Here is a 23,437-nt window from a genome sequence, read left to right on the forward strand (position 1 = left end):
GAAAAACACCAGGAAGGGAAAAGTCTGAGAAACCACTCTGGAAACGTGATTGGTCATGTGGAAGAGGCAGGAAGTAGCCAGCAAGCACAGGTCAGGGTGAGCTTAGCAAAGGAGGAAGAAAGGAGAGGCCCCAGAGAGATGAAGACAGAAACGGCCTGGGCAGATTTAACAGGAGAAACGGGAGGTGGTGGCGTTGCTGAGTGTGAAAATCAGCGAGGGACAGTCAGAGAGATGAGACACTCACTCCCAAGGGCTGCTGGCCCACGCACTGCAAACCTGCAGACACAGGGACCATATCTATCCTCTGCCCTCTAAAACGGGGCCCCTCTCCCATGTTCCATTCCACTCTCCTGCGTCAACTACTCCAGATCCCGGGAGAGCCAAAGTTCAAACCCAGGCTTCGTGCATCAGATTCCTCTCTGACCTCCAAGTGGCCAAGAAAAACAAAGACCCACATGTTTGCAGGAATAATACTTAAATAAATACTTATTTAACTGAATCTTAGGAAAGAAAGAGTGGACAATGCAGCCACATAAAGCTTCTCTATATGAAGACATCTTAAAGCTGAAATACAAAGGGCCTGTGTTGTGGCGTGGTGGGTAACATCACAGCCTTCGATGCCGGCACCCCCAGGGCTCCGGTTTGAAATCCGGCTGTTCCACTTCCAATCCAATTCCCTACTAACGGCCTGGGAAAAGCAGCAAATGATGGCCCAAGTGTCTGGACCCCTGCCACCCATGAAGGAGACCTAGAGAAAGCTTCTGGCTTTGGCTTGGTCCAGCCCTGGCTATAGCAGCCATCTGGGGAGTGAACAAGCAGATGGAAGACCTCTCTCTGTCTTCCCTTCTCTCTGTAACTCTGACTCTCAAATAAATAAATCATTCTTTTAAAAAACTTTTAAGTTAAAATGCAAAAGTTCAAATATAGTTTTATGTCTATTATGACGAGAAAAGGAAATAAAATATAGAGCATTCACAATGAGAAAGTGAGGCACAATTAAAAATTCAAACTTAACAACTAGTAATTAATGACATAAACATTAAAATAGACTGATAACCATGTACTTTTTTGGAAAATATATTTTTTTGAAGATTTATTTGTATGGTAGAGTGGCCGATGGTGAGGGAGAGACAGAAGGAGGTCTTCCATCTGCTGGCTCACTCCCCAGATAGCTGCAACAGCCAGGTCTGGTCCAGGACAAAGTCAGGAATCAAGTGCGGAAGGGGCCAGCACTGTGGAGGAAAAGGTTAAGCCTCCACCTGCGGCACCAGCATCCCATATGGGTGCTGGTTTAAATCCAGACTGCTGCACTTCCAATCCAGCTCCCTGCTAATGGTCTGGGAAAGTAGTGGAAGATGGCCCAAGTGCTTGGGCCTCTGCACCCACATGGGAGTGTGCCAAAAAAAAAAAAAAAGAGGGAGCCAGGACTCAAACCGGTGCCCAATAATACAATGCCAGTGAGCAGGCAGCAGCTTTACGCACTACACCACACTGCCACATTGGCCCCCTAAAATAATGCTTTATATTTTTTTAAAGTTTTTTTTTTTTTAAAGATGTATTTATTTATTTGAAAGGCAGAGTTACAGAGAGGGAGAGAGAGAGATCTTTCTTCCACTGGTTCACTACCCGAATAGCCACAATGCCTGCAGCTGGGCAGATCCAAAGTCAAGAGCTATGAGATTCTTTGGGTCTCCCACGTGGGTGCAGGGGCCCAAGCACTTGGGCCATCCTCTACTGCTTTCCCAGGCCATAGCAGAGAGCTGGATCGGAAGTGGAGCAGCTAGGACTTGAACTGGTGCCCACATGGGATGCCAGTACTGCAGGCGGCAGCTTTACCCACTATGCCACAGAGCCAGCCCCTGGATCCTAATTTTACATTAGTCTACATTAGGATCCTCTTCATATTAGTCTACAGCTATTACATGCCAAACCCATTGGCTCTTATCTAAAATACCTGCTTTAAGGCTACATAATTATTTTTTAACCTGGAAAGAACAAAACAGACTACAAGTCTCCACTTCTGCTAACACAGAGAATTTATCAGCCAGATGAAGCCACACTTTCTGTGCTGTGTTATAGAGTTAGCCTGCTCCTCAGTACCTAGGACAGCGCCTGGCACACCGCAGCTCTCAAATTTTTACAGATGAGTTTGTCAAATTGTTAACCGTGAACTCCCCCCTGGGATGTGAGTATGGTCAACTCCCTGCACATCTCCCCACATTTTTTCTTTAGAGCTTTAGAATTTTGTGAATGATTTCTCAAATTCTTTCTTGTATCTGGACAACACTGGGTGGAAGTCTATAACCCATTCATAATTTTTTTAAGTTTTTTTTTTCTAATTTATTTGAAAGGCAGAGTGACAGAGGGAGCGTCATCTCCCAACTCCCCAAATGCCAGCAACAGCCAGCAAAGTCAGGAGCCAAGAACTCCACCCAAGTCTCCCAAGTAAATGACAGGAACCCAAGTACTTGAGCCACCATCTGCTGCTTCCCAGGTACCTTAGCAGGGAGCTAGAATAGAAGCCGCACAGCCAGGCTCCAGATATGGGATGTGGATGCCTCAAACCGGCGCCCATGTGGGATGCTGGCTTTGCAGACAGTGGCTGCACCACAATGCCAGCCCTGAAAATGACAACTTAAAAAAAAAAACAACCAGGGGGGTGGTGCTGTGGTGCAGTGGGTTAGCAGCCTGGCTTGAAGCACCAGATCCCATATGGGCACTGGTTCTAATCCCGGCTGCTCCATTTCTAATCCAGCTCTCTGCTATGGCCTGGGAAAGCAACAGAAGATGGCCCTAGTCCTTGGGCCCCTGTACCCGCATGGGAGACCCAGAAGAAGCTCCAGGCTTCTGGCTTCGGATCAGCTCAGCTCTGGCTGTTGCGGCTAATTGGGAAGTGAACCATCAGATGGAAGATCTCTCTCTCTCTCTCTCCCTCCCTCCCTCCCTCTCCTCTCTCTGTGTAACTCTTTCAAATAAATAAATAAATCTTTAAAAAAAAAAAAAGTACTGAAATGTAGTAAAAGAGAAATTAAGTCTTAAGTTCAAAATTTACCATTTTATCTTATTGGTTATGAGAGCAGAAGAGAAAGGCATATTCTGTGGTGAATATGTTGCTTGGGACACCTGTATGCCATATCAGAGGGTCTGGGTTCAAGTCCTGGTTCTGCTTCTAATTCCAGCTCCCTGCTAATGCATACTCTAGGTGACAGGAGGTGATGGCTCAAGTCCTTAGGTCCCTGCTACACACAGGGGAGACCTGGACTGAGTTCCTGCCTTCCGGCTTCAGCCTGGCCTAGCTGTAGTTCTAAGAGGCATTTGGGGGGCCAGCACTGTGGCGCAGTGGGTTAATGCCCTGGCCTGAAGCGCCGGCATCCCATATGGGCGTCAGTTCTAGTCCTGGCTGCTCCACTTCTGATCCAGCTCTCTGCTATGGCCTGGAAAAGCAGTGGAAGATGGCCCAAGTCCTTGGGCCCCTGCACCCGCGTGGGAGACCTGGAGAAAGCTCCTGGCTTCGGATCGGCGCAGCTCCGGCCGTTGCAGCCAGTTGGGGAGTGAACCAATGGAAGGAAGACCTTTCTGTCTGTCTCTCTCTCTCACTAACTCTGTCAAATAAAATTAAAAAAAAAAAAAAAAAAAGAAGATGGTTCAAGTGCTTGGGCCCTGCACCCGCATGGGAGACCAGGAGGAAGCACTTGGCTCCTGGCTTTGGATCGTCACAGCTCCGGCTGCTGCAGCCATTTGGGGAGTGAACTAGCGGATGGAAGACTTTTCTCTCTGTCTCTACCTCTCACTGTCTGTAACTCTACCTCTCAAATAAATAAATAAAAATCTAAAAAAAAAAAAAAATCAGGATATTATTTTGTAAACAAAGAACAGAAGAGAAAAAGTAGCTAAAGGAAAAAAGCGATCAATTTTCCTCATAAAGCAGCAAAAATAAATAAATAAATAAGATACAGACCCAGGGGCCAGTAATGGGCTAAGCCACCACCTGCCACACTGGCTGCTCCACTTCTGTTCCCTGCTAATGCACCTGTGAAAGCAACAGAAGATGGGCCAAGAGCTTGGGCCCTGGTGGGAGACCTAGATGTCGCTTCAAGCTTCCCACCTGGCCCAGCCCCAGCCATTGTAGCCACCTGGGGCATGAACCAGCAGGTGGAAGACTGATCTCTCTAACTCTGCCTTTCAAATAAATAAAACAAATCTTAAAAAATAAAAACAAAAGGAGATAGAGATCCTAACTTACTGCTGGTTCCCCCTCCCTTTTTTTTAAAGATTTATTTATTTATTTGAAAGGCATAAGTAGAGACAGACACACAGAGAGAGAGAGAGAGTCATTTTCCTTCCACTGGTTCACTCCCTAAATGGCTGCAAAGGCCGGAGCTGAGCTGATCCTAAGCCAGGAGCCAGGAGCTTCCTCTGGGTCTCCCATGCAGGTGCAGGGACCCAAGGACTTGGACGATCTTCCCAGGCCACAGCACAGAGCTGGATCGGAACTGGAGCAGCCGGGACTTGGACCGGCGCCCACATGGCCGGCACTGCAGGTGGGGGTTTAACCTATTGCACCACAGCACCGGCCCCTCCTGGCCCCCCTTCTAACCCACGCTGCTCCACGAAGGAAAGCGCGCACAACCTCCTCAAAGCCCGGTGCTAGCTGTACGACCCCACACTGCGGGCCGGGGCCGGGGTCTGCGTGTTCTCACTGCCACGAACCGGCAGCCTGCCCTCCCCGGGGTCGCAGCCTGGCAGTGCGACCTCCCGCATTCCCTCTTGGCGTCCGCTCACAGGGAACGTTCGTCAGACACCTCACGTCTCATCTGGAAGCCACAAACAGTGTCTGGGCCGCTCTGGAAGAAGAGCCAAACACAGGAGCCCGAGGGTATGATCAACAACCGGGAAGGGAAGCAGTGCAGAGGCTTATCTAGGATCGCTGCCTGCGTGAATAATCGCTGGCGCGCAGCCGCCCTTATCGCAATGCCACAGCACACGCAGGCCTGCATGTTTACGGCTGAGACGCTTCCCGGGACCTAACAATTTCCTTAGTAACGAGCTGCCGCACGTAGCAGGAGGGGGAAAAAAAAAAAAAAAAGCAAAAAAGTGCCTATTAAAAAAATTAATAATAATAAAATGGTCACCTCTAAGGCCTCCTCTGGAACAGCCTGACAGAACTGCACGACCAAGTCTGTCTGCGGCGGCCCAGGGTCAGCGAAGAAAGCGGGAAAAACTTTCCCGCTGACTTGATTGCATCGGAACCAAAAAAAAACACCAAATCTTTGCAGCGCTGCCTGCGCCGGCCGATCCAGGGCACCGCACCGCTTGTTTGTGTCGCGTTTCCAAGTGGCTACGCATCGCTCCCTAACCAGGCCCCGAACCCACGGATGCAATCCGCGACGGCCCAGCGAGACTTAGCAGCCGGCGTGAGCAAAGACCCCCTCAGGGCTTTCCACCGAAATCCGGATTCTCCTGAGCTGCCGGGGGCTCAGCCTCTCCGCCCCCCCCCGCAAAGCCGCGCGTGGAAGGGAAACACGCGAGCCCCCGCCGCGGCAGCGCCCCCGGGGCCCCCCGACGGCCCGCGCGTCGCCCAGCTGCGGTTCCCTCACCGTCGTACTTGGGCTCCGACACCTCAGCCGGGAAGTCGATGGCGGGCGGCGGGGCCCCCGCCCCCGCCCCGTCGCCCTCGGCCTCGCCCTCGCGGGTCCCGGCGCTGCCCCCCAGCATCGCCGGCCACACGCGCGCGCGCGTGCACGCGCAAATGCGGGGACCGCAGCCCACCCGCCGGCTCCCCGACTCCCGGGGCCGCCTCCTCGCGCGTCCGGGTCGCGAGCGCCGTGCGACCCGGAAGTAGCTGCTCACCAAAGCGGAAGGCCCGCCCCAGCCGGGGAGGCTGGGCCGCCGAGGGGGCGGGCCTTGCGGCGAGCCCCGCCCCCGTCCCCTCCTGGGAGGGACAGGTGCGCTGGGCAGGTGCCTGCTGGGGTGGACGCGGGCGAACGCTGGACCCCTGAGTCCCGGCGCTCACGTCTCACGCTGTGAGGATCAGGTGTCCGCGGGGGCTGCCCGAAATGCCGGCCCTTCGAGGATGCCGCGGCGACTCCCGGCCATCGTTCTGTCTGCCGTGGGGACAGCTTCGTGCGCGACCCGTCCCCTGCCCGCGGGGCCGCTGGCTCCTGAGTCGGACCCCCGCCCCCCCCGTGGCGAGGAAAAGTGTCGCCCGGCACCACGTTGTCGCAAAGTCCTTCTTGGGGGAGTGGCGGTAACGCGGCCCGAGGAGGCTGTTCGCAGTCCCGGGGAGATGAGCGGCGGTGGTCCCGCTTAGAGATGCTGGTGTGTAGGTGCCTTCTCCACGGGAGGCTCCTAGCGCGTGCACGCAGGTGCCCGGGCTCCAGGGGCCGGGGATGCCCCTTCCGTGCTCTGCGGATCTTCTGAGAGCGCAGCCTTGGGGACCCTGGTGTGTCTGCTGGGGCCTCCGTGTCCCCGGCTTTTAAAATGCAAATACTTCAAGAACTAAACAAAGTTGAGGAAAAATGCAAATACCTCTGACCCGACAATTCCATCTTCAGGAGTTGATCCTAATGAAAACGGATTAGAAGGAATAAAAATAATATAGTTGAAAAAGCTGTGCGTTGCGGCGCTGGTCATGACACTACCACAAGACAATATTACTGGATTTTTTTTTTAAGATTTATTTATTTATTTGAAAGAGTTGCACAGAGAGGAGAGGCAGAGACAGAGAGGGGGAGAAAGAGAGAGAGAGAGAGAGAAAGTTCTTCCATCCACTGGTTCACTCCCCAGATGGCCACAACAGCCAGGGCTGCGCTGATCCAAAGCCAGGAGCCAGGAGCATCTTCCGGTTCTCCCACGCCGGTGCAGGGGCCCAAGGACTTGGGCCATCTTCTGCTTTCACAGGCCATAGCAGAGAGCTGGATTGCAAGAGGAGCAGCGGGACTTGAACCGGCACCCATACGGGATGCAGCACTGCAGGCAGCTACAGTGCCAGCCCCAATATTACTTGACTTTAAAAATTATGAACGTTGGCCGGCACCGTGGCTCAACAGGCTAATCCTCTGCCTTGCGGTGCTGGCACACCGGGTTCTAGTCCCAGCTGGGGCACCGGATTCTGTCCCGGTTGCCCCTCTTCCAGGCCAGCTCTCTGCTGTGGCCCGGGAAGGCAGTGGAGGATGGCCCAAGTGCTTGGGCCCTGCACCCCATGGGAGACCAGGAGAAGCACCTGGCTCCTGGCTTTGGATCAGCGTGATGTGCCCGCTGCAGCGTGCCGGCCACGATGGCCATTGGAGGGTGAACCAACGGCAAAAGGAAGACCTTTCTCTCTGTCTCTCTCTTACTGTCCACTCTGCCTGTCAAAAAAAAAATAAATAAATACTGGTAGGCAAAGCTTAGTTCTCACCGCTTTCCTGCCTTCTCTGGAAAATCCCAGGATCACCAAGCAAACGGAGGAAAAGGCAGCTCATTCTGGTGGGTGTTTGTTATGAAAACAAACATTCCAGAAGATGCAATTTGTAGTAAGACTTTATCTTAGGAAGTTGTAAATTAACATTCTCTTTGAGAATGTAGTATATAAGAGAAAGGCGATGAAATAAACCCATGTTACAAACAGAGGAGGCATTACTACTTACAGTGGGCCCCAGTCGTGGCACAGCAGGTTCAGCTCCCACCGCGTAGTGCTGGCTCAAGGCCCAGCTCGCTCCTCACTTGGGATCCTTGCTAATTCACCTGGACAAGCAGCAACCAGCAGGTGCTTGGATCCCACCCACATGAGACACTGGGATGGAGTGCCTGGCTCTGGGCTTTGGCCCGGCCCACAGCTAGCCTGGCCTGGCAGTTTTGGCCGTCTGGGGAAGGAAATGAACCAGTAAATAGGAGAATCTCTCTCTCTGTCGCTCTGCCTTTCACATTAATAAATACATCTTGGAAAGAAAACATACGCAGTCGCTACAAAGACTGAGAAAGCAGCACATTCCTCCCGTGGCTTCCACGACGCCACACTCCTCTGGCTCTTTTCTCTGTTTTTCTGGTCATTGAGCTCAGTAGCTTGGCTGAATCCTCCTTCCTCAATGTGTAACTTCTGTAGGGCTCTTACCATCGCCCTCTAAACTCTCAGAGAATAACCGTGTGCATTGCTGTCCTTCCAAAGCCACGTATGGTCTGAAAGCTCCCAAGAACAAATCTAAAGCATAAACTCCTTCTCTTGGATGACTCAAAAGCGTCTCAAGTCGGTCTACAAGGGCTCTTGGTCTTCCTAAAACTCGTTTTTTTTTTTTTTCATTAGCCCTCTTCATTCATAGAAACAGCACGCAATCCACCCATTTGTCCAAGCCTATAACCTGGGAGTTGATCTTTATCCCAAGTCCATACTGTATCTGGGATGCTTGTTTATCAAATTATTTAAAAAAAAAAAAAAACAGCATAAATCCTCCGCCTGCGGCGCCGGCACCCTGGGTTCTAGTCCTGGTTGGGGTACCGGATTCTGTCCTGGTTGCTCCTCTTCCAGTCTAGCTCTCTGCTGTGGCCAGGGAAGGCAGTGGAGGATGGCCCAGGTCCTTGGGCCCTGCACCCACATGGGAGACCAGGAGGAAGCACCTGGCTCCTGGTTTCAGATTGGTGCAGTGCGCCGGCTCTAGCGGCCATTTTTGGGGTGAACCAATGGAAAAAGGAGGACCTTTCTCTCTGTCTCTCTCTCTCTCACTGTCTAACTGCCTGTCAAAAAAGAAAAAATACAGCATAGAAACATGCAATAGTAAACATACAGCTAACCCAAAGAGCAGCCCCAGATGAGCAATTCAACAGGAAAACATGTGTACATTTCACTAGTTACAAGTAAATGCAAATTGAACAAGGAAATGTCATTTCAAAACATCATGTCTGTGGCCAGCGCATAGTAATAGGCCTCCACCTGCAGTGCTGGTTCGGGTCTGGCTGCTCCTCTTCCGATCCAGCTCTCTGCTAATGCCCAGGAAAGAGGTAGAAGGTGGCCCAAGTGCTTGGGCCCCTGCACCCGCATGGGAGACCAGGAAGAAACTCCTGGCTCCTGGCTTCAGATTGGCGCAGCTCTGGCCATTGCGGCCATTTGGGGAGTGAACCAGCGGATGGTTCTCTCTCTCTCTCTCTCTCTCTCTCTCTCTGCTTCTCCCTTTCTGTAACTCTGCCTTTCAAATAAATAAGTAAAAATCTTTAAAAAAAATTCATATCGCAGAATTAAAGTTTCTCGAGCGTTGGTGAGTGTACGAAAGAGGCTAAAGAACAACTCAGCGACAGTGAATGAAGTCGGATCGTCAACACAGATTCTCCTTGACCCACCTCTAGTCGGGCTGTTTTTGGTGTTCACCTCTATATTGTCTGATTGTAGCAAGAGGCTTGGTAAGTCACCATACCCAGAATGCCCCATCCTCCATATATGATCACCCCCAGTATCTGATCAGGTTCCTCTTCCTCTACCACCCCCCGGGGGATGTCTGATTGCCCTGATCTGCCTTACACAAGAATCATAGTAGGGGAGCAGGCATTGTGGCACAGCCGGTTGGGCCGTGCTTGGGATACCCACTTCCCATGTCCCAGCTGCTCCACTTCTCATTCCGCTTCCTGCTAAGACACCTGGGAGTCAGCAAGTGATGACTCAAGTACTCTGCTGCTCCAGGGGAGGCCCTTGGCTAGGCTTGGTCCAGGTTCTTATCTCCACTCCAGAAAGAAACCAGGGAGGAGACAAAGATGAAGGTGAGGTGTAGCAACATTTGCTTAAAGGGAAAGTACACTGGGGTTGGCACTGTGGCACAGCGGGTTAAAGCCATGGCCTGAAGCACTGGCATACTATATGGGTGCCGGTTCTAGTCCCAGCTCCACTTCTGATCCAGCTCTCTGCTACGGCCTGGGAAAGCAGTAGAAGATGGCCCAAATGGCCCGGGAAGGCAGTGGAGGATGGCCCAAGTCCTTGGGCCTTGCACCCGCATGGGAGACCAGGAGAAGCACCTAGCTCCTGGCTTTGGATCAGCGAGATGCGCCGGCCACAGCGGCCACTGGAGGGTGAACCAACGGCAAAAAGGAAGACCTTTCTCTCTGTCTCTCTCTCTCTCTCTCACTATCCACTCTGCCTGTCAACAACAACAACAACAAAAGAAGAAGAAGAAGAAGATGGCCCAAGTCCTGAGGCCCCTGCAGCCATGTGGGAGACCAGAGAAAGCTCCTGGCTCTTGGCTTTGGATCGACTCAGCTCCAGCTGTTGCGGCCATCTGGGGAGTGAACCAGCGGATGGAAGACCTCTCTCTGTCTCTACCTCTCTATATATAACTCTGTCTTTCAAATAAATAAAACAAATCTTTAAAAAAAAAAAAAGGGAAAGTACACACTCAGGAGGCAGTACAGGGGACCTCAAGGAGAGAGAGAGAGACAATTGACAAAGTTTGGGGTCATGGTGTTTGGGGAGTGAACCAGCCCGTGGAAGATCTCTCTCAATCTCTCTCCGTTACTCTGCTTTTCAAATATATAAATCAACATTTGAAAAAGGAAGAACCACAGGCCACTTCAGCCAGAAATGACCCCCCCTTAACTTGGACGTTTCCTTTTAATGATTTTCTGCCCACTGCCCCCTACCCTATTGTTCCTTGGCTGAAAGTCCTGACTTTGTTGTCGTCAGAGTTGAACCTGACCTCCTCCCTTCTTACAGAACACCACCATAGCAGCTCTCTTTAATAAACTCAGTCTTGGGGCCGGCACTGTGACATAGCAGGTTAAGCTACCACCTGCAATGCTAACATCTCATATGGGCACCAGTTTGAGTCCTTGCTGCTCTACTTCTGATCCAGCTTCCTGCTAATGCACCTGAAAAAGCAGCAGAGGGTGCTTGGGCCCCTGCACTCACGTGGGAGACCAGGAAGAAGCTCCTGGCTCCTGGCTTCAGTCTGGTCCAGCTCTGGCCATTGTGGCCATTTGGGGAGTGAACAAGCAGATGGAAGACCCCTCCCCTTTTTTTCTTTCTCTCTGTAATTCTGCCCTTCAAATAAAATAAATAAATCTTTTTAAAAATAAATAAATAGGGTCAGCACTGTGGCATAGCAGGTAAAACCGCCGCCTGCAGTGTCGGCATCCCATATGGGCACCGGTTCGAGTCCTGGCTGCTCCACTTCAGATCCAGCTCTCTGCCATGGCCTGGGAAAGCAGTAGAAGATGGCCCAAGTCCTTGGGCCCCTGCACCCATGTGGAGACCTGGAAGAAGCTCCTGGCTCCTGTTTTGGATTGGCGCAGCTCTGGCTGTTGCAGCCATCTGGGGAGTGAACCAGTGAATGGAAGACCTCTCTCTCTCTCTGCTTCTGCCTCTCTGTAACCCTTTCAAATAAAAAAATTTTTTAAAAACTTAATAAATAAAGTCTTACTATCCTTAAAAAGTGTAATGAGTGGCTGGTGTTGTGGCCGAGCAGGTTAAGCCACCACTTGTAATGTGGGCATCCCATATTGAGTAGCTCAGTGATTTCTTTTCTTTTTTTTTTATATTTATTTATTTATTTGAAAGGTAGAGCCACAGAGAGGCAGAAGAAGAAGAAGAAGAAGAAGAAGAAGAAGAAGAAGAAGAAAGAGAGAGAGCGAGAGAAACTCCATCCGCTGGCTCACTCCCCAGTTGGCTGCAATAGCCAGAGCTGCGCCGATCTGAAGCCAGAAGCCAGGATCCTCTTCTGGGTCTCCCAAGCATGTGCAGAGGCCCAAGGACTCAGGCCATCCTCCACTGCCCTTCAAGGCCATAGCAGAGAACTGGATAGGAAGTGGAGCAGCTGGGACTCCAACTGGCGTCCACATGGGATGCCGGCACCGCAGGCAGTGGCTCTGCCTGCTACGGCACAGCGCCAGTCCCCAGTGATACATTTTCATAAGGACTTAGCTTGGCCTGGGTTCAGGCACGATGCCAGGGCCTAATCTCTAGCTGCAAAGCAGGGGGAGACTCCGTGGAGGGGGGAAGCTAAGAGGAGAAACCCCACAGCAGAGTAACTGCTGAGCTTGCTTGTTTTTCCTAACCAACACCCTGTGATCAGTAACCACAGGGCTCCTGTTCCCTTTAGTTCCTGGCATCATTCTGAACCAACAGCTGTCGAAAGCGCTCTCCCTTATACGGCTGTCACCCTAAGTCCCCTCCCTGTGCCGCCCCATCTTCTAACCCCAGCCAAACCCGCCCTTCTATCTCCCAGCAACAGATATGGGTTCCCATTCCTCTATTGCCCCACCCCACCAACTTTCTCAACCAATGAGAAACAGGAGGCGGGGACCTCGGCATGGTGGGGATAAAAGGAGATGAACGCCTGGGAGTGGCTGGCCAGCTTCCACCACTCCTGAGACCGGGTTTCCATCAACGCCTGGCTGTCTGCTTCCTTCATGTTTCTGAGTCCATCCTTCAGTGGGTCGGTGGTCTCAGGTGGGCTTCTTGCACACACAGTTTGAGCCCCAGTTGTTCCATTTCGAGTCCAGCTCCCTGCTAATGCAACTGGGAAAGCAGTGGATGATGGCACAAGTGGTTGGGACCCAATGTACGAGACCTAGAAGCTCCTGGTTCCTGGCTTCAGCCTAGAGCAATACAGGCTGTGTGGCCATCTGAGTAGTGAACCAGCAGGTGGAAGACTAACCCCTCTCTCTCTCTCTCTCTCTCTCTCTCTCTCCCCCTTTCACAGTCAAAATAAATAAATAACTTTCAAATAAATAACGTTGGGGAGCCTTTCAAATGAATAACTCTCTAAACACACACACACACATGCACACACACATGATGATTATCAAGGCTCCGCAGCCCACACAGGAATGCCTGGGGTTGGTGCTCACCTCTGCTCCCCACCAGCTTTCTGTAGATGCAAATCTTGGGAGGTATTGGTTATGAATCTGGTAACTGAGTTTTTTTTAACCAATATGAAAGACCTGCATTGGGTTCTCGGCTCCCAGTTTCAGCCCCAGCCAGGTCACTGCAGGCATTGAGTAGAAAGGAGCTCTCTTTCTCTCTTTCTCTCTCTCTCCCTCTCTGATTAAAAAAGGAAAGAGAGAGAGAGCGAGAGAAACTTTCATGACTGATATTTTTCTTTAACATGTGCATACCCAAGACTGAGTAATTCCTGCCTAGAATCCTTCTGGACACTCCTATCTGTGCCCAAGGATACATGTATATAGGTATTTATTGCAACATTGTTTGTAATAAAAAATTTGGAAATAGTCCAATATTCATTGATAGGGAAATAAATGAATAAATATAGATGCAAATATTGTAGGACACTTGGAACAAATCAACTAATCCATATACAAGTGTACTTCTAAAAAGTCGAGGAAAATGGAATTAAAAGATACATTTAGCATAGTTTATTTTTCATAATACACATTTTCCCATGAACTTACTTTTTTTTAACTTAAAAAGATAACTTTAGTGTGTCTTTCAGTCCCACTTTCCAAGAACTTTCTCGTGTCCCTTCACGCACCACAAGGGACATTGAAATCAACACAGCAGTAACTCTGAACTGCAGACGGCAGTAATAATTGCCCTTGTTTGCTGAGCAGTGTGTTGCCCCACCCCCCACTCTGTCCTAAGTGGCTTTAAAATTAGGCACCGGTTCAATTCCTCATAACAAATGTAGTAGCTGGAGGCTGTGATTAACCCATTTTACAGATGAGAACCTGGAGGTTCAAAGAGAGCTTTTTAAATACCTTGCCCAAGGTCATGCAACTATAGGCAGTGCAGCCAGGATTTTTTTTTTTTTCACTTGTCACCTTTCATTGCTATCTATATTTTTTTATAATGGCTGTACGGGTAAGTGAAGAAATAATTTATATAGCATAAAATTCATTCTACTAAAGCCTAAAATTCTGTGTTTTTCGAGGAGGCATCACCACTGTCTAATTTTAGAAACATTCATTACCCCAAAAAAGAGATTCCTGAGGGGCAGAATCTAAATCCATGTGCTATGGCTGCAAATGGAGCCCCAGAGAGTATAATGGCCATGTATATAAAATGTCGTAAATACACCCAAAAAATGTGCATTACCACATACATTTGTAGTAAAATGTTAAAATATACATGGGAATGGTCTTTGACTTTAAAAGAGTGATTACTTTTTTTCAAGATTTATTTATTTATTTGAAAGTCAGTTACACAGAGAGAGAGGCGAGAGAGAGAGAGAGAGAGAGAGAGAGAGAGAGAGAGAGAGAGGTCTTCCATCTGATAGTTTACTCCCCAATTGGCCACAACGGCTGGAGCTGCACCGATCAGAAGCCAGGAGCTTCTTCTGAGTCTCCCACGTGGGTTCAAGGGCCCAAGGACTGGGGCCATCTTCTACTGCTTTCCCAGGCCACAGCAGAGAGCTGGATTGGAAGTGGAGCAGCCGGGACTAGAGCCGGCGCCCATATGGAATGCTTCAGGCCAAGGCGTTAACCCGCTGCACTGCAGCAAGGCCTCAAGTGATTACTTCCTGAGAGAGAATAAAGAGAATGGGATCAGATAGGGTGACGCTAGGAATTCAACTCTACGATGGCTATGGTTTGAATGTGATTTGTCCCCTCCAGAAACAGCATTATGGCACCGTGGGTTAAGCTGCTGCTAGAGACGTCTGCACCCTATTTGGTAGCACTGGCCAGAACTATTCTGCTTCCAATACGGCTCTGTGCTAATGTGCCTGGGAAGCAGCAGGTGATGGTCTAAGTACACCCGTCTCTACCTTGGGAGACCCTGATGGAGTTCTTGGCCTCTGGCTTCAGCTTGGCCCAGCCCTGGCTATTGTAGGCATTTGGGTACTAAAATAGCAGATGAAAGTTCTCTCTTGGTCACTGTACCTTTCAAATAAATAAGCAAAAACAAATTTTCATGATTTTTATGGGGCTGGCACTATGGCTCACTTGGTTAACCCTCCACCTATGGCGTCAGCATCCCATATGGGCACCGGGTTCTAGTCCTGGTTGCTCCTCTTCCAGTCCAGCTCTCTGCTGTGGCTCAGGAGGGCAGTGGAGGATGGCCCAAGTGCTTGGGCCCTGCACCCACATGGGAGACCAGGAGGAAGCACTTGGCTCCTGGCTTCGGATCAGCACAGCGCCGGCCGTGACAGCCATTTGGGGAGTGAACCAATAGAAGGAAGACCTCTCTCTCTGTCTCTCTCTCTGTCTGTAACTCTACATGTCAAATAAAAAAATAAAAATAAAAATAAAAAAGATTTTTATGTATTTATTTTAGAGGTAGAGTTACAGACAGAGAGAGGGAGAGACAGAGAAATAGGTCCTCCACCTACTGCAAAGGCCAGATCTGAGCCTATTTCAAGACAGTGAAGTAGGCAGGCATACAGGTTAAAGTCAATTAGGTTTGTGAGATGGAAGATCACGTCTTTGCCACGCCCCTATGTAACCTCACGCCCTGATACCTTCACCACGCCCCTGTGTGACCTCATGCCCCTACCTGGCCACACCTGGGTGCCCACCAGCCAATCAGGTTAATTAACCACGCCCTTTGGAAGTGGGTTAAAAGCCTGGGACATGGTGTGTCTGCACCTCTCCTTCCCTGGCTTCTGGCCAGGAGAGGGCTGGCTGTAGCCCTGGGTGTCCCAAAGGCCATGCGCCCTAGGCTTCCTGGCTTAGATGCTCCTCCACGTGGCTGGTTCCTGGTGTTCGGTATGAACCCAGATTTACCTCTCCCTTAATAAAGCTCTCACTCTCCTATGCATCTTTCTCACTAAATAAAGGTTTAAAATGTACCATGCTGCCTTGTTTATCTGTGCCAGTATTTAGAATTCTTCTCTAAATATTATGCAAGAACCTTCTCATGCTTATTAATATTGGGGATTTATTAATAAGCATATAGTGATATTGTATGACAGAGAGAGGGAGAGACAGAGAGATGGGTCCTCCACCCACTGCATAGGCCAGATCTGAGCCTATCAGAAGCCAGGAGCCAGGAGCTTCTTCCCACGTGGGTGCAAGTGCCCAAGCACTTGGACCATCTTTCCCAGGCCCTGAATAGGAAGCTGGATTGGAAGAGGAACAGCTAGCACATGAACCAGCCCCCATATGGGATGCTGACGCCATTGGCAGAGGCTTAGCCCAATATGCCAAAGTGCTCTCCCCGCCTCAAATAAATAAACAGATCTTAAAAAAAAAAAATTTGCATTGAACTTTAATGCTCATTATGAGATAGGCAGAGGCGGGACCTTTAAGAGGTGATTAGGTCTCGGCCCTCGAGCACGGGTGAATCCATTCATGCAATTAGTGGATGAGTGGATTATTAGGTTATCGCAGGAGCCGGCCTGCAAGAAAAGCAGTTTGGCCGGTTCCCTGGCAGACTCACTATCTCTCGCCACTGTCCTGCCCTGCCCCGTCCTTGTAGGACTCTGTCAACGAGAAGGCCATCACCAGATGCAGATGCACAACTATGAGCCAAAATAAATGCCCCCTGACTGTGGTGTGGTGTTATTGGCAGCAGAAAACAGACTAAGCCGAAAATTCTCAAGCAAATAGAGCTCAGCATGGGAGGTTGTTAACTGGGATGTGGAAACACTAGTAGTTCTTTACACTATCCTTGTGCCTTTTTATATGTTAGAAATATGTCATTTTTTTTTCTTCCTCAAGAAAGTAAGTGTATTAGTAGGGAGTCTCCAGAACAAAGAGAACCAATGGGATGTGTGTAGAGAGAGATTGATTTTAAGGGATTGACTTGGGGCAAGCACTGGGCAGAGCAGTTAAGATACTAACATCATACATCAAAGTGCCTGGGTTTGATTCCTGGCTCTGCTTTTGATTCCAACTTCCTGCTAATGTGCACCCTGCGATGCAGCAGGTGATGACTCAAATACTGGGGTCTCTCCCATCCTATGTGGGAGAACTACATTGACTTCTGGGCTCCTGGCTTTGGCCTGGCCCAGTCTCAGTTTTTACAAGTGTTCGGAGATTGAACCATCCTATGGGAGATCTCTGTCTCTGTCTCTCTCTCCCTCATATGCCCCACCCCTGTCTTTCAAATAGATAAACAAAAGAAGCTGTAACACTAGTTGTTTGTTTTTTTAAGAAAAATTGAATCATGTGATCATGAAGCCTGCAGCATGGACTGGCAGGCTAAAGACACGGGGAAATCTGAGGTTGCATTTCCAGTCTGCAAGTTCCCTGCTCAAGGGAAAGAAGTCTTTTTGTTTTCTCCGGGACTTCACCTGATTGGATGAAACCCACCCACATTATGGAGGCAGTCGAAGACCGCCCATGTAAACATCCGTCTCATCCAAACAACTTCACAGAAATAGCCAAATGCTCGTTGCTGGCCTGGCAAGTTGACATATACAATTAACCATCACCAAGTGCTCCCACCCCTGTCACTGATGTGGAAGACTTGGAAGTAACTCCTTGCTTTGGCCTGGCTCCTGGCTTCAACCTGGCCCACCTGGCCGTCATGGCTCCTGGTTTTGGCTTGGGCTGGGGCTGGGGCTGGGGCTTCGGGGGTGGGGTGGGGTGGTGGTGGTGGATGAACCAAGGAATGAGATCGCTATCTCTGTCACTCTTTCAAATAAATAAATCTTAAAAACAACAAAACTCCACAGCCTGTCTTGGAGTGCCTGGGTTCAAGCCAGGCCTCTGCTCCAGATTTTTCCTTCCTCCTTGGGAGGCCGCAGTTGGTGGCTTGGATACTCGGGTCCCTGACACCTGACACCCCTGTGGGAGACCTAGATTGAGTTCTGGGCTCTTGGCTCCAGCCTGATTCAACCCTGGCTATTCCAGACATGTGTGCAGTGAAAAAGTGGAGAGAAGATCTCTCTCTCTCCATTTCTATATTTCAAATAAAAGTGAAAAGAAAGAAATCGTACAAAGAGCTGCCTGTGCCTCTCTTGCCAGTCTCTGCTGGTGCCACACTTGTGGCGGTCTATCAGATCACAGTGATTGGACAAAAAGCAGAGTGAGACTCACGACTGACATAGTCACGGGAACTGGCCAGAGCAGAGGTGGAAATCATTCCTGAGGTCATGGCCCCCGGAACAGGAAAGAGAGTCACCCCAAAGTAGGGCAAAAATCTAGGTGACTACATCTAGGTGACTAAATGAACAGTGGTTGGCCATTGGTCACACACACGGCCTCGCCTGTACAGTGTAGCTTCACCCTCAGAATAAGGCAGGCACAAACACTCTAAGGCAGTGTAGGCGTGTGTCTGTCTATCTCTGTGTATTTCTTTTCTAATCACCTTCCCTAGTCTCTGGCCAACCACCCCCATCACCAAGCCCCCAAAACGCAAAGCTTTCCCACCAGTGTCCTTCAAGGTCAGCTTTCCCAGTGAAGGGAAGGCTCAGTAACATACAGGAAACCACCACTACTTACCAGTGACTTTGTAAAAATGTCTTTTATTTGAAGGACGAGACAGAGAGAGAGAATCTCCTGTCTATTGCTTTCGTCCCCTAAATTCTTGCAACAGCCAGGGCTGGGCCAGGTGGAAGCCAGAATCCAGGAACTCATTCCAAGCCTCCCATTTGGGTAGCAGGGACCAAGTATGGGAACCATCACCTGCTGCCTCCCAGGGTATGTATGAGAGGAAGCCGGAACTGGGAGCAGAACTGGGACTCAAACTCAGGCACTCTGACATGGGAATCGGGGATCCCAAGCAATACCCTAACCACTAGGTCAGACTGACCTCTGGTACCTTTGAGGCCTCCATCTTTAAGGAATGTACAAAATCGATGTTTTAAAGGACTTGTTACATATATATGTGGTGAAAAAACTGTCAGGTATAAGATTTTTGGCAATGTTTTAATAACTTTATTAAAAAATGAAAAACTTGGGGCCAGCGCTGTGGTACAGTGGATTAACACCCTGGCTTGAAGCGCTGGCATCCCATATGGGTGCCAGTTCGAGACCCAGCTGCTCCACTTCTGATCTAGCTCTCTGCTATGGCCTGGGAAAGCAGTGGAAGATGGCCCAAGTCATTGGGCCCCTGCACCTGCGTGGGAGACCCGGAAGAAGCTCCTGGCTCCCAGCTTTGGATTAGCACAGCTCCGGCCGTTGCAACCAATTGGAGAGTGAACCATTGGCTGGAAGACCTCTCTCTCTCTCTCTCTCTGCCTCTCATCTCTCTGTGTAACTCTTTCAAATAAATAAATAAATCTTTTAAAAATATGAAAAACTTTATAATAATAATAAATAACTGGTGCCTCTCAATTTCCATTGAATATAAACTAAGTTACATAGAAGTACAGCATGGGGCCAGTGCCCTGGCGCAGGTTAATCCTCTGCCTGCGGCACCAGCATCCCATATGGCCGCCGGTTCAAGTGCTGGCTGCTCCTCTTCCAATCCAGCTCTCTGCTGTGACCTAGGAAAGCAGTAGAAGATGGCCCAAGTGCTTGGGCCCCTGCACCCACGTGGGAGACCCAGAAGAAGCTCCTGGCTCCTGGCTTTGGATCAGCGCAGCTCCTGCCATTGCAGTCATTTGGGGAGTGAACCAGTGGATGGAAAACCTTTCTCTCTGTCTCTCCCTCTTTCTGTAACTCTCTCTCTCAAATAAATAAATAAAAATCTTTAAAAAATTTATTTATTTGAAGGGCAGAGTTACAGAGAGACAGAGACAGAAAGATCTTTCATCTGCTGGTTTACTCCCCAGATGGCCACAATGGCCATAGCTGTGCTGATCTGAAGCCAGGAGTCTAGTTTCTTCTGGGTCTCCCATCTGGGTGCAGAGGTCCAAGAACTTGGGCCATCTTCTACTGCTTTCCCAGGCCATAGCAGAGAGCAGGATTGGAAGTGAGGCAGCCGGGACTCAAACCAGTGCCCCTGTGGGATGCCAGCACTGCAGGTGGTGGCTTTACCTGCTATGCCACAGTGCTGGCCAATTTTTCTTTTTTTAATTTTTAGAATTTATTTTTATTTGAAAATCAGAAGAAAGAGAGAGAGAGTGTGTGCATGCATGAGCCTGTCCACTGGTTCCCCTCCCAAATGCCTGCAAAATCCTAGGCCAGAAGGCAGGAACTCCACCCAGTCTCCTAGGTGGCAGGGACCCAAGCACTTGGGCCATCACCTGCTGCCTCCCAGACCCATTAGCAGGCAGCTGGGAACCAGCTTTCTGACACTGGACGTGAGTGTTAGGGGTGGCGTCTTAACTGCCCTGCCCAATCCCTGCCCCTAAAATCACATTTCCTTTGTGCTTCCCTGAATGTTTTATGCTCATATTCTCATAACCCTCACGTCATCACCCTGAAAGAGAATTTTATTTCTAGATTTATTTAAAAGCCGTTTATGGGCCAGCGCCATGGCTCAACAGGCTAATCCTCCGCCTAGCAGTGCCGACACACCGGGCTCTAGTCCCGGTTGCCCCTCTTCCAGGCCAGCTCTCTGCTATGGCCCGGGAGTGTAGTGGAGGATGGCCCAAGTGCTTGGGCCCTGCACCCCATGGGAGACCAGGAGAAGCACCTGGCTCCCGCCTTCGGATCAGCGCAGTGCGCCGGCAGCAGCACAACGGCCTTGGCGGCCATTGGAGGGTGAACCAACGGCAAAAGGAAGACCTTTCTCTCTGTCTCTGTCCACTCTGCCTGTCAAAAATAAAATAAAAGCCGTTTATGAGAGTTCTCAACACTTAAGTTTTTCTAAATAATAAAGAATATATCGACATTTTCTGACCACTCATCCTAAAAAAAAGGCTTCGAGAATAAAGTTCTCTCTCTATCATTACACCCATCGATCCCAGTTAGAGTTCTCAGCTAATATCATTTCAGATCTATTAATTTACACTCATCTATTGTTTTGTGATTCACTGAGTCTGAGACACAGAACAGTACTCTTGAGAGGGGTGTGTGTGTATGTTTGAAAGAATACATGTTTTCCTTCACCTTGAACTTTTTTCTTTCCACTCCAAAAATGAGGGCGAACTTTCTGGTTCGATTTTTTTTTTTTTCCCGGTTCGTTAATAGCGCAGTTAGGTCCAAGCCTGGGTATCCCACTGGAGAATCAGCCATTTCCCGTCTGAATGGAAATCAAGCGTCATCGATATGCTCAACAATTCTCCACGCAGCACCTTTCCTCAGTTTTCGGTTTTACCGGGAATTCTGCCCCGCCCAGGTGCGCTTCAGACCTGCGCCTCACTTATCCACGTGCGGAGGACGTCCTGATGCCGCCCCCCTCACAGGCTTGGAGGAGTCAATAAATCGATATATTTAAGGCAGGCTCGCGGCAACCGTTCGCTCATGCTGTTTTTGCTTGGTCTTCAAGGAAAGTTGATTTTAGTTGCGGTGCCCTGAGTGTCGCCCTTTCCGTCAGGGTAGCTGTGAGCCGGGAGTGGGTGTGTGTCGGGGGCACGGTGGTCCTTCCACTGACCCCCGTTACCTCTCCCGCTCGAAAGTGACAATCCTCCCTGAACCGGCTTGGACTGAGGTGAACTCCACACACACACTTCTCCAAAGCGGAAGCCAAGCTCTCGCCGGGGAAGTCCATGGCAAGCGGCGCGACCACAGCCCCCACAGTCATCTCCCTCGGCCCGCCGCCTCCCTCCGAGCCCGCCGCCTCCCTCCGAGCCCGCCGCCTCCCTCCGAGCCCGCCGCCTCCCTCCGAGCCCGCCTTGAGCCAACGCTCGTTCCGGAAGTAGACCCTCCCCGAGAGGAAGTCCCGCCCCCGCCACTGTCGGGATTGGGCCCTGCCGTATGCCCCGCCTCTTTCCCCGTCCGCGCGGCCAGGATGAGCGAGTCGGGCGCGGGCGCTCCCCGTGGCGCTGGTGTCCTGGTGGGGTGGTCGTGGGGTGGCGTTCACGCGTGGAGGGCTAGGGCAGCGTCCTCAAGAAAGGGGTTAAACCCCATCTGGATATTTTCTCCTCAGAAGTGGCTTATCGGGTGAGGGTCCGGACTTAGTGTTCGTGAGATTAGCAGCCACGCACGTAGTGATTTGAGAAAGGCGATTGAGAAAGTTCGTAGAAAGTGCGATTAAAATATCAGCTGGCTTCAGGGCAAGAAAATTTTGGAATGCATGCATGCTACACACGCAGATTGCAGAGAACTACGTAAAACAGCGTTATGTGACACAAACTCCAGATAGCACATATTTTCTGTAGAGACGTGTATGTAAACATACACAAATGTATACATATTTTATACATTTACATGTATACATATTTATACATTTGCATATGCCTGGAAAAATATGTGACATAAGTATAAAATATAAAGACATGCATGTAAATGTATATACATGTGTGTAAGCATACACCCATACATGTATAAGCACCCTGGTGTGTTTTGATATATACACGCGTAAGCCCCTACAGAAAATGCATATCATTTGTGGCTTCTTGTCTTATTTGACACTATTTTTTTTTTTTTTTTTTGACAGGCAGAGTGGACAGTGAGAGACAGAGACAGAGAGAAAGGTCTTCCTTTTTGCCGTTGGTTCACCCTCCAATGGCCGCCGCGGTAGCGCGCTGCGGCCGGCGCACCGCGCTGAGCCGATGGCAGGAGCCAGGTGTTTATCCTGGTCTCCCATGGGGTGCAGGGCCCAAGGGCTTGGGCCATCCTCCACTGCACTCCCTGGCCACAGCAGAGAGCTGGCCTGGAAGAGGGGCAACCGGGACAGGATCGGTGCCCCGACCGGGACTAGAACCCGGTGTGCCGGCGCCGCAAGGCGGAGGATTAGCCTATTGAGCCGCGGCGCCGGCCTTGACACTATTTTTTTTTAAGATTTATTTATTTATTTGAAAGAGTTACACACAAAGAGAAGTACAGAGAGAGGGGGGGGGGGGGTCTTCCACCCGGTGGTTCGCTCCCCAATTGGCCACAATGGCTGGAGCTGTGCTTATCCAAAGCCAGGAGCCAGGAGCTTCTTCCAGGTCTCCCACGTGGGTGCAGGGGCCCAATGACTTGGGCCATCTTCCACTGTTTTCCCAGGCATAGCAGAGAGCTGGTTCAGAAGTGGAGCAGCCGGGACTTGAACCGGTGCCCATATGGGATGCTGGCGCTGCAAGAGGCGGCCTCACCCGCTATGCCACAATGCCAGCCTCTATGGAACAATATTTAATGTACTGCTCCCTGGCTCATTTCATTTTGAGGCAGGTACATCCCTCTTTTTTTTTTTTTTTTAAGATTATTTATTTATTTGAAAGCCAGAGTTACAGAGAGAGGAGGAGAGATCTTCCATCCACTGGTTCACTCCTCAAATGGCCATAAGGCTCAGGCTGGGTCAGGCAGGAACCAGGAGCTTTATCTGGATCTCCCACATAGATGCAGGGGCCCAAGCACTTGGGCCATCCTCCACTGCCTTCCTGGGCCACAGCAGAGAGCTGGACTGGGAGAGGAGCAACCGGGACAGAACCAGCGCCCCAACTGGGACTAGAACCTGGTGTGCCGGCACCGCAGGCGGAGGATTAGCCTAGTGAGCCGCGGCGCTGGCCTAAAACAGAATTATTAATGGTACCTGGACCAAGCTGGCTGCAGGTCGTCAGAGAGTGAAGCACAGTGTATACATCTCACTGGGGATGTACACTTGCAC

The 23,437-nt window shown here is 50.3% G+C and overlaps 1 protein-coding gene across 2 annotated transcripts in view; it reads right to left on the minus strand.

Moving 5' to 3' along the window:
* EIF2AK1 (eukaryotic translation initiation factor 2 alpha kinase 1) overlaps window positions 1-5,730 on the minus strand; it is a 39,143-nt gene extending 33,413 nt beyond the window's left edge. For both annotated transcript variants that reach the window (XM_062180627.1, XM_062180626.1), the window contains exon 1: window positions 5,598-5,730. In XM_062180627.1, coding sequence (XP_062036611.1) covers window positions 5,598-5,715 — 118 coding nt within the window. In that variant the 5' untranslated portion in view covers window positions 5,716-5,730. The remainder of the gene's footprint in view (window positions 1-5,597) is intronic.
* Window positions 5,731-23,437: the final 17,707 nt, after the last annotated feature.

Source organism: Lepus europaeus, chromosome 21, assembly GCF_033115175.1.
Source record: "Lepus europaeus isolate LE1 chromosome 21, mLepTim1.pri, whole genome shotgun sequence".
In the NCBI taxonomy this organism is placed as follows: domain Eukaryota; kingdom Metazoa; phylum Chordata; class Mammalia; order Lagomorpha; family Leporidae; genus Lepus; species Lepus europaeus.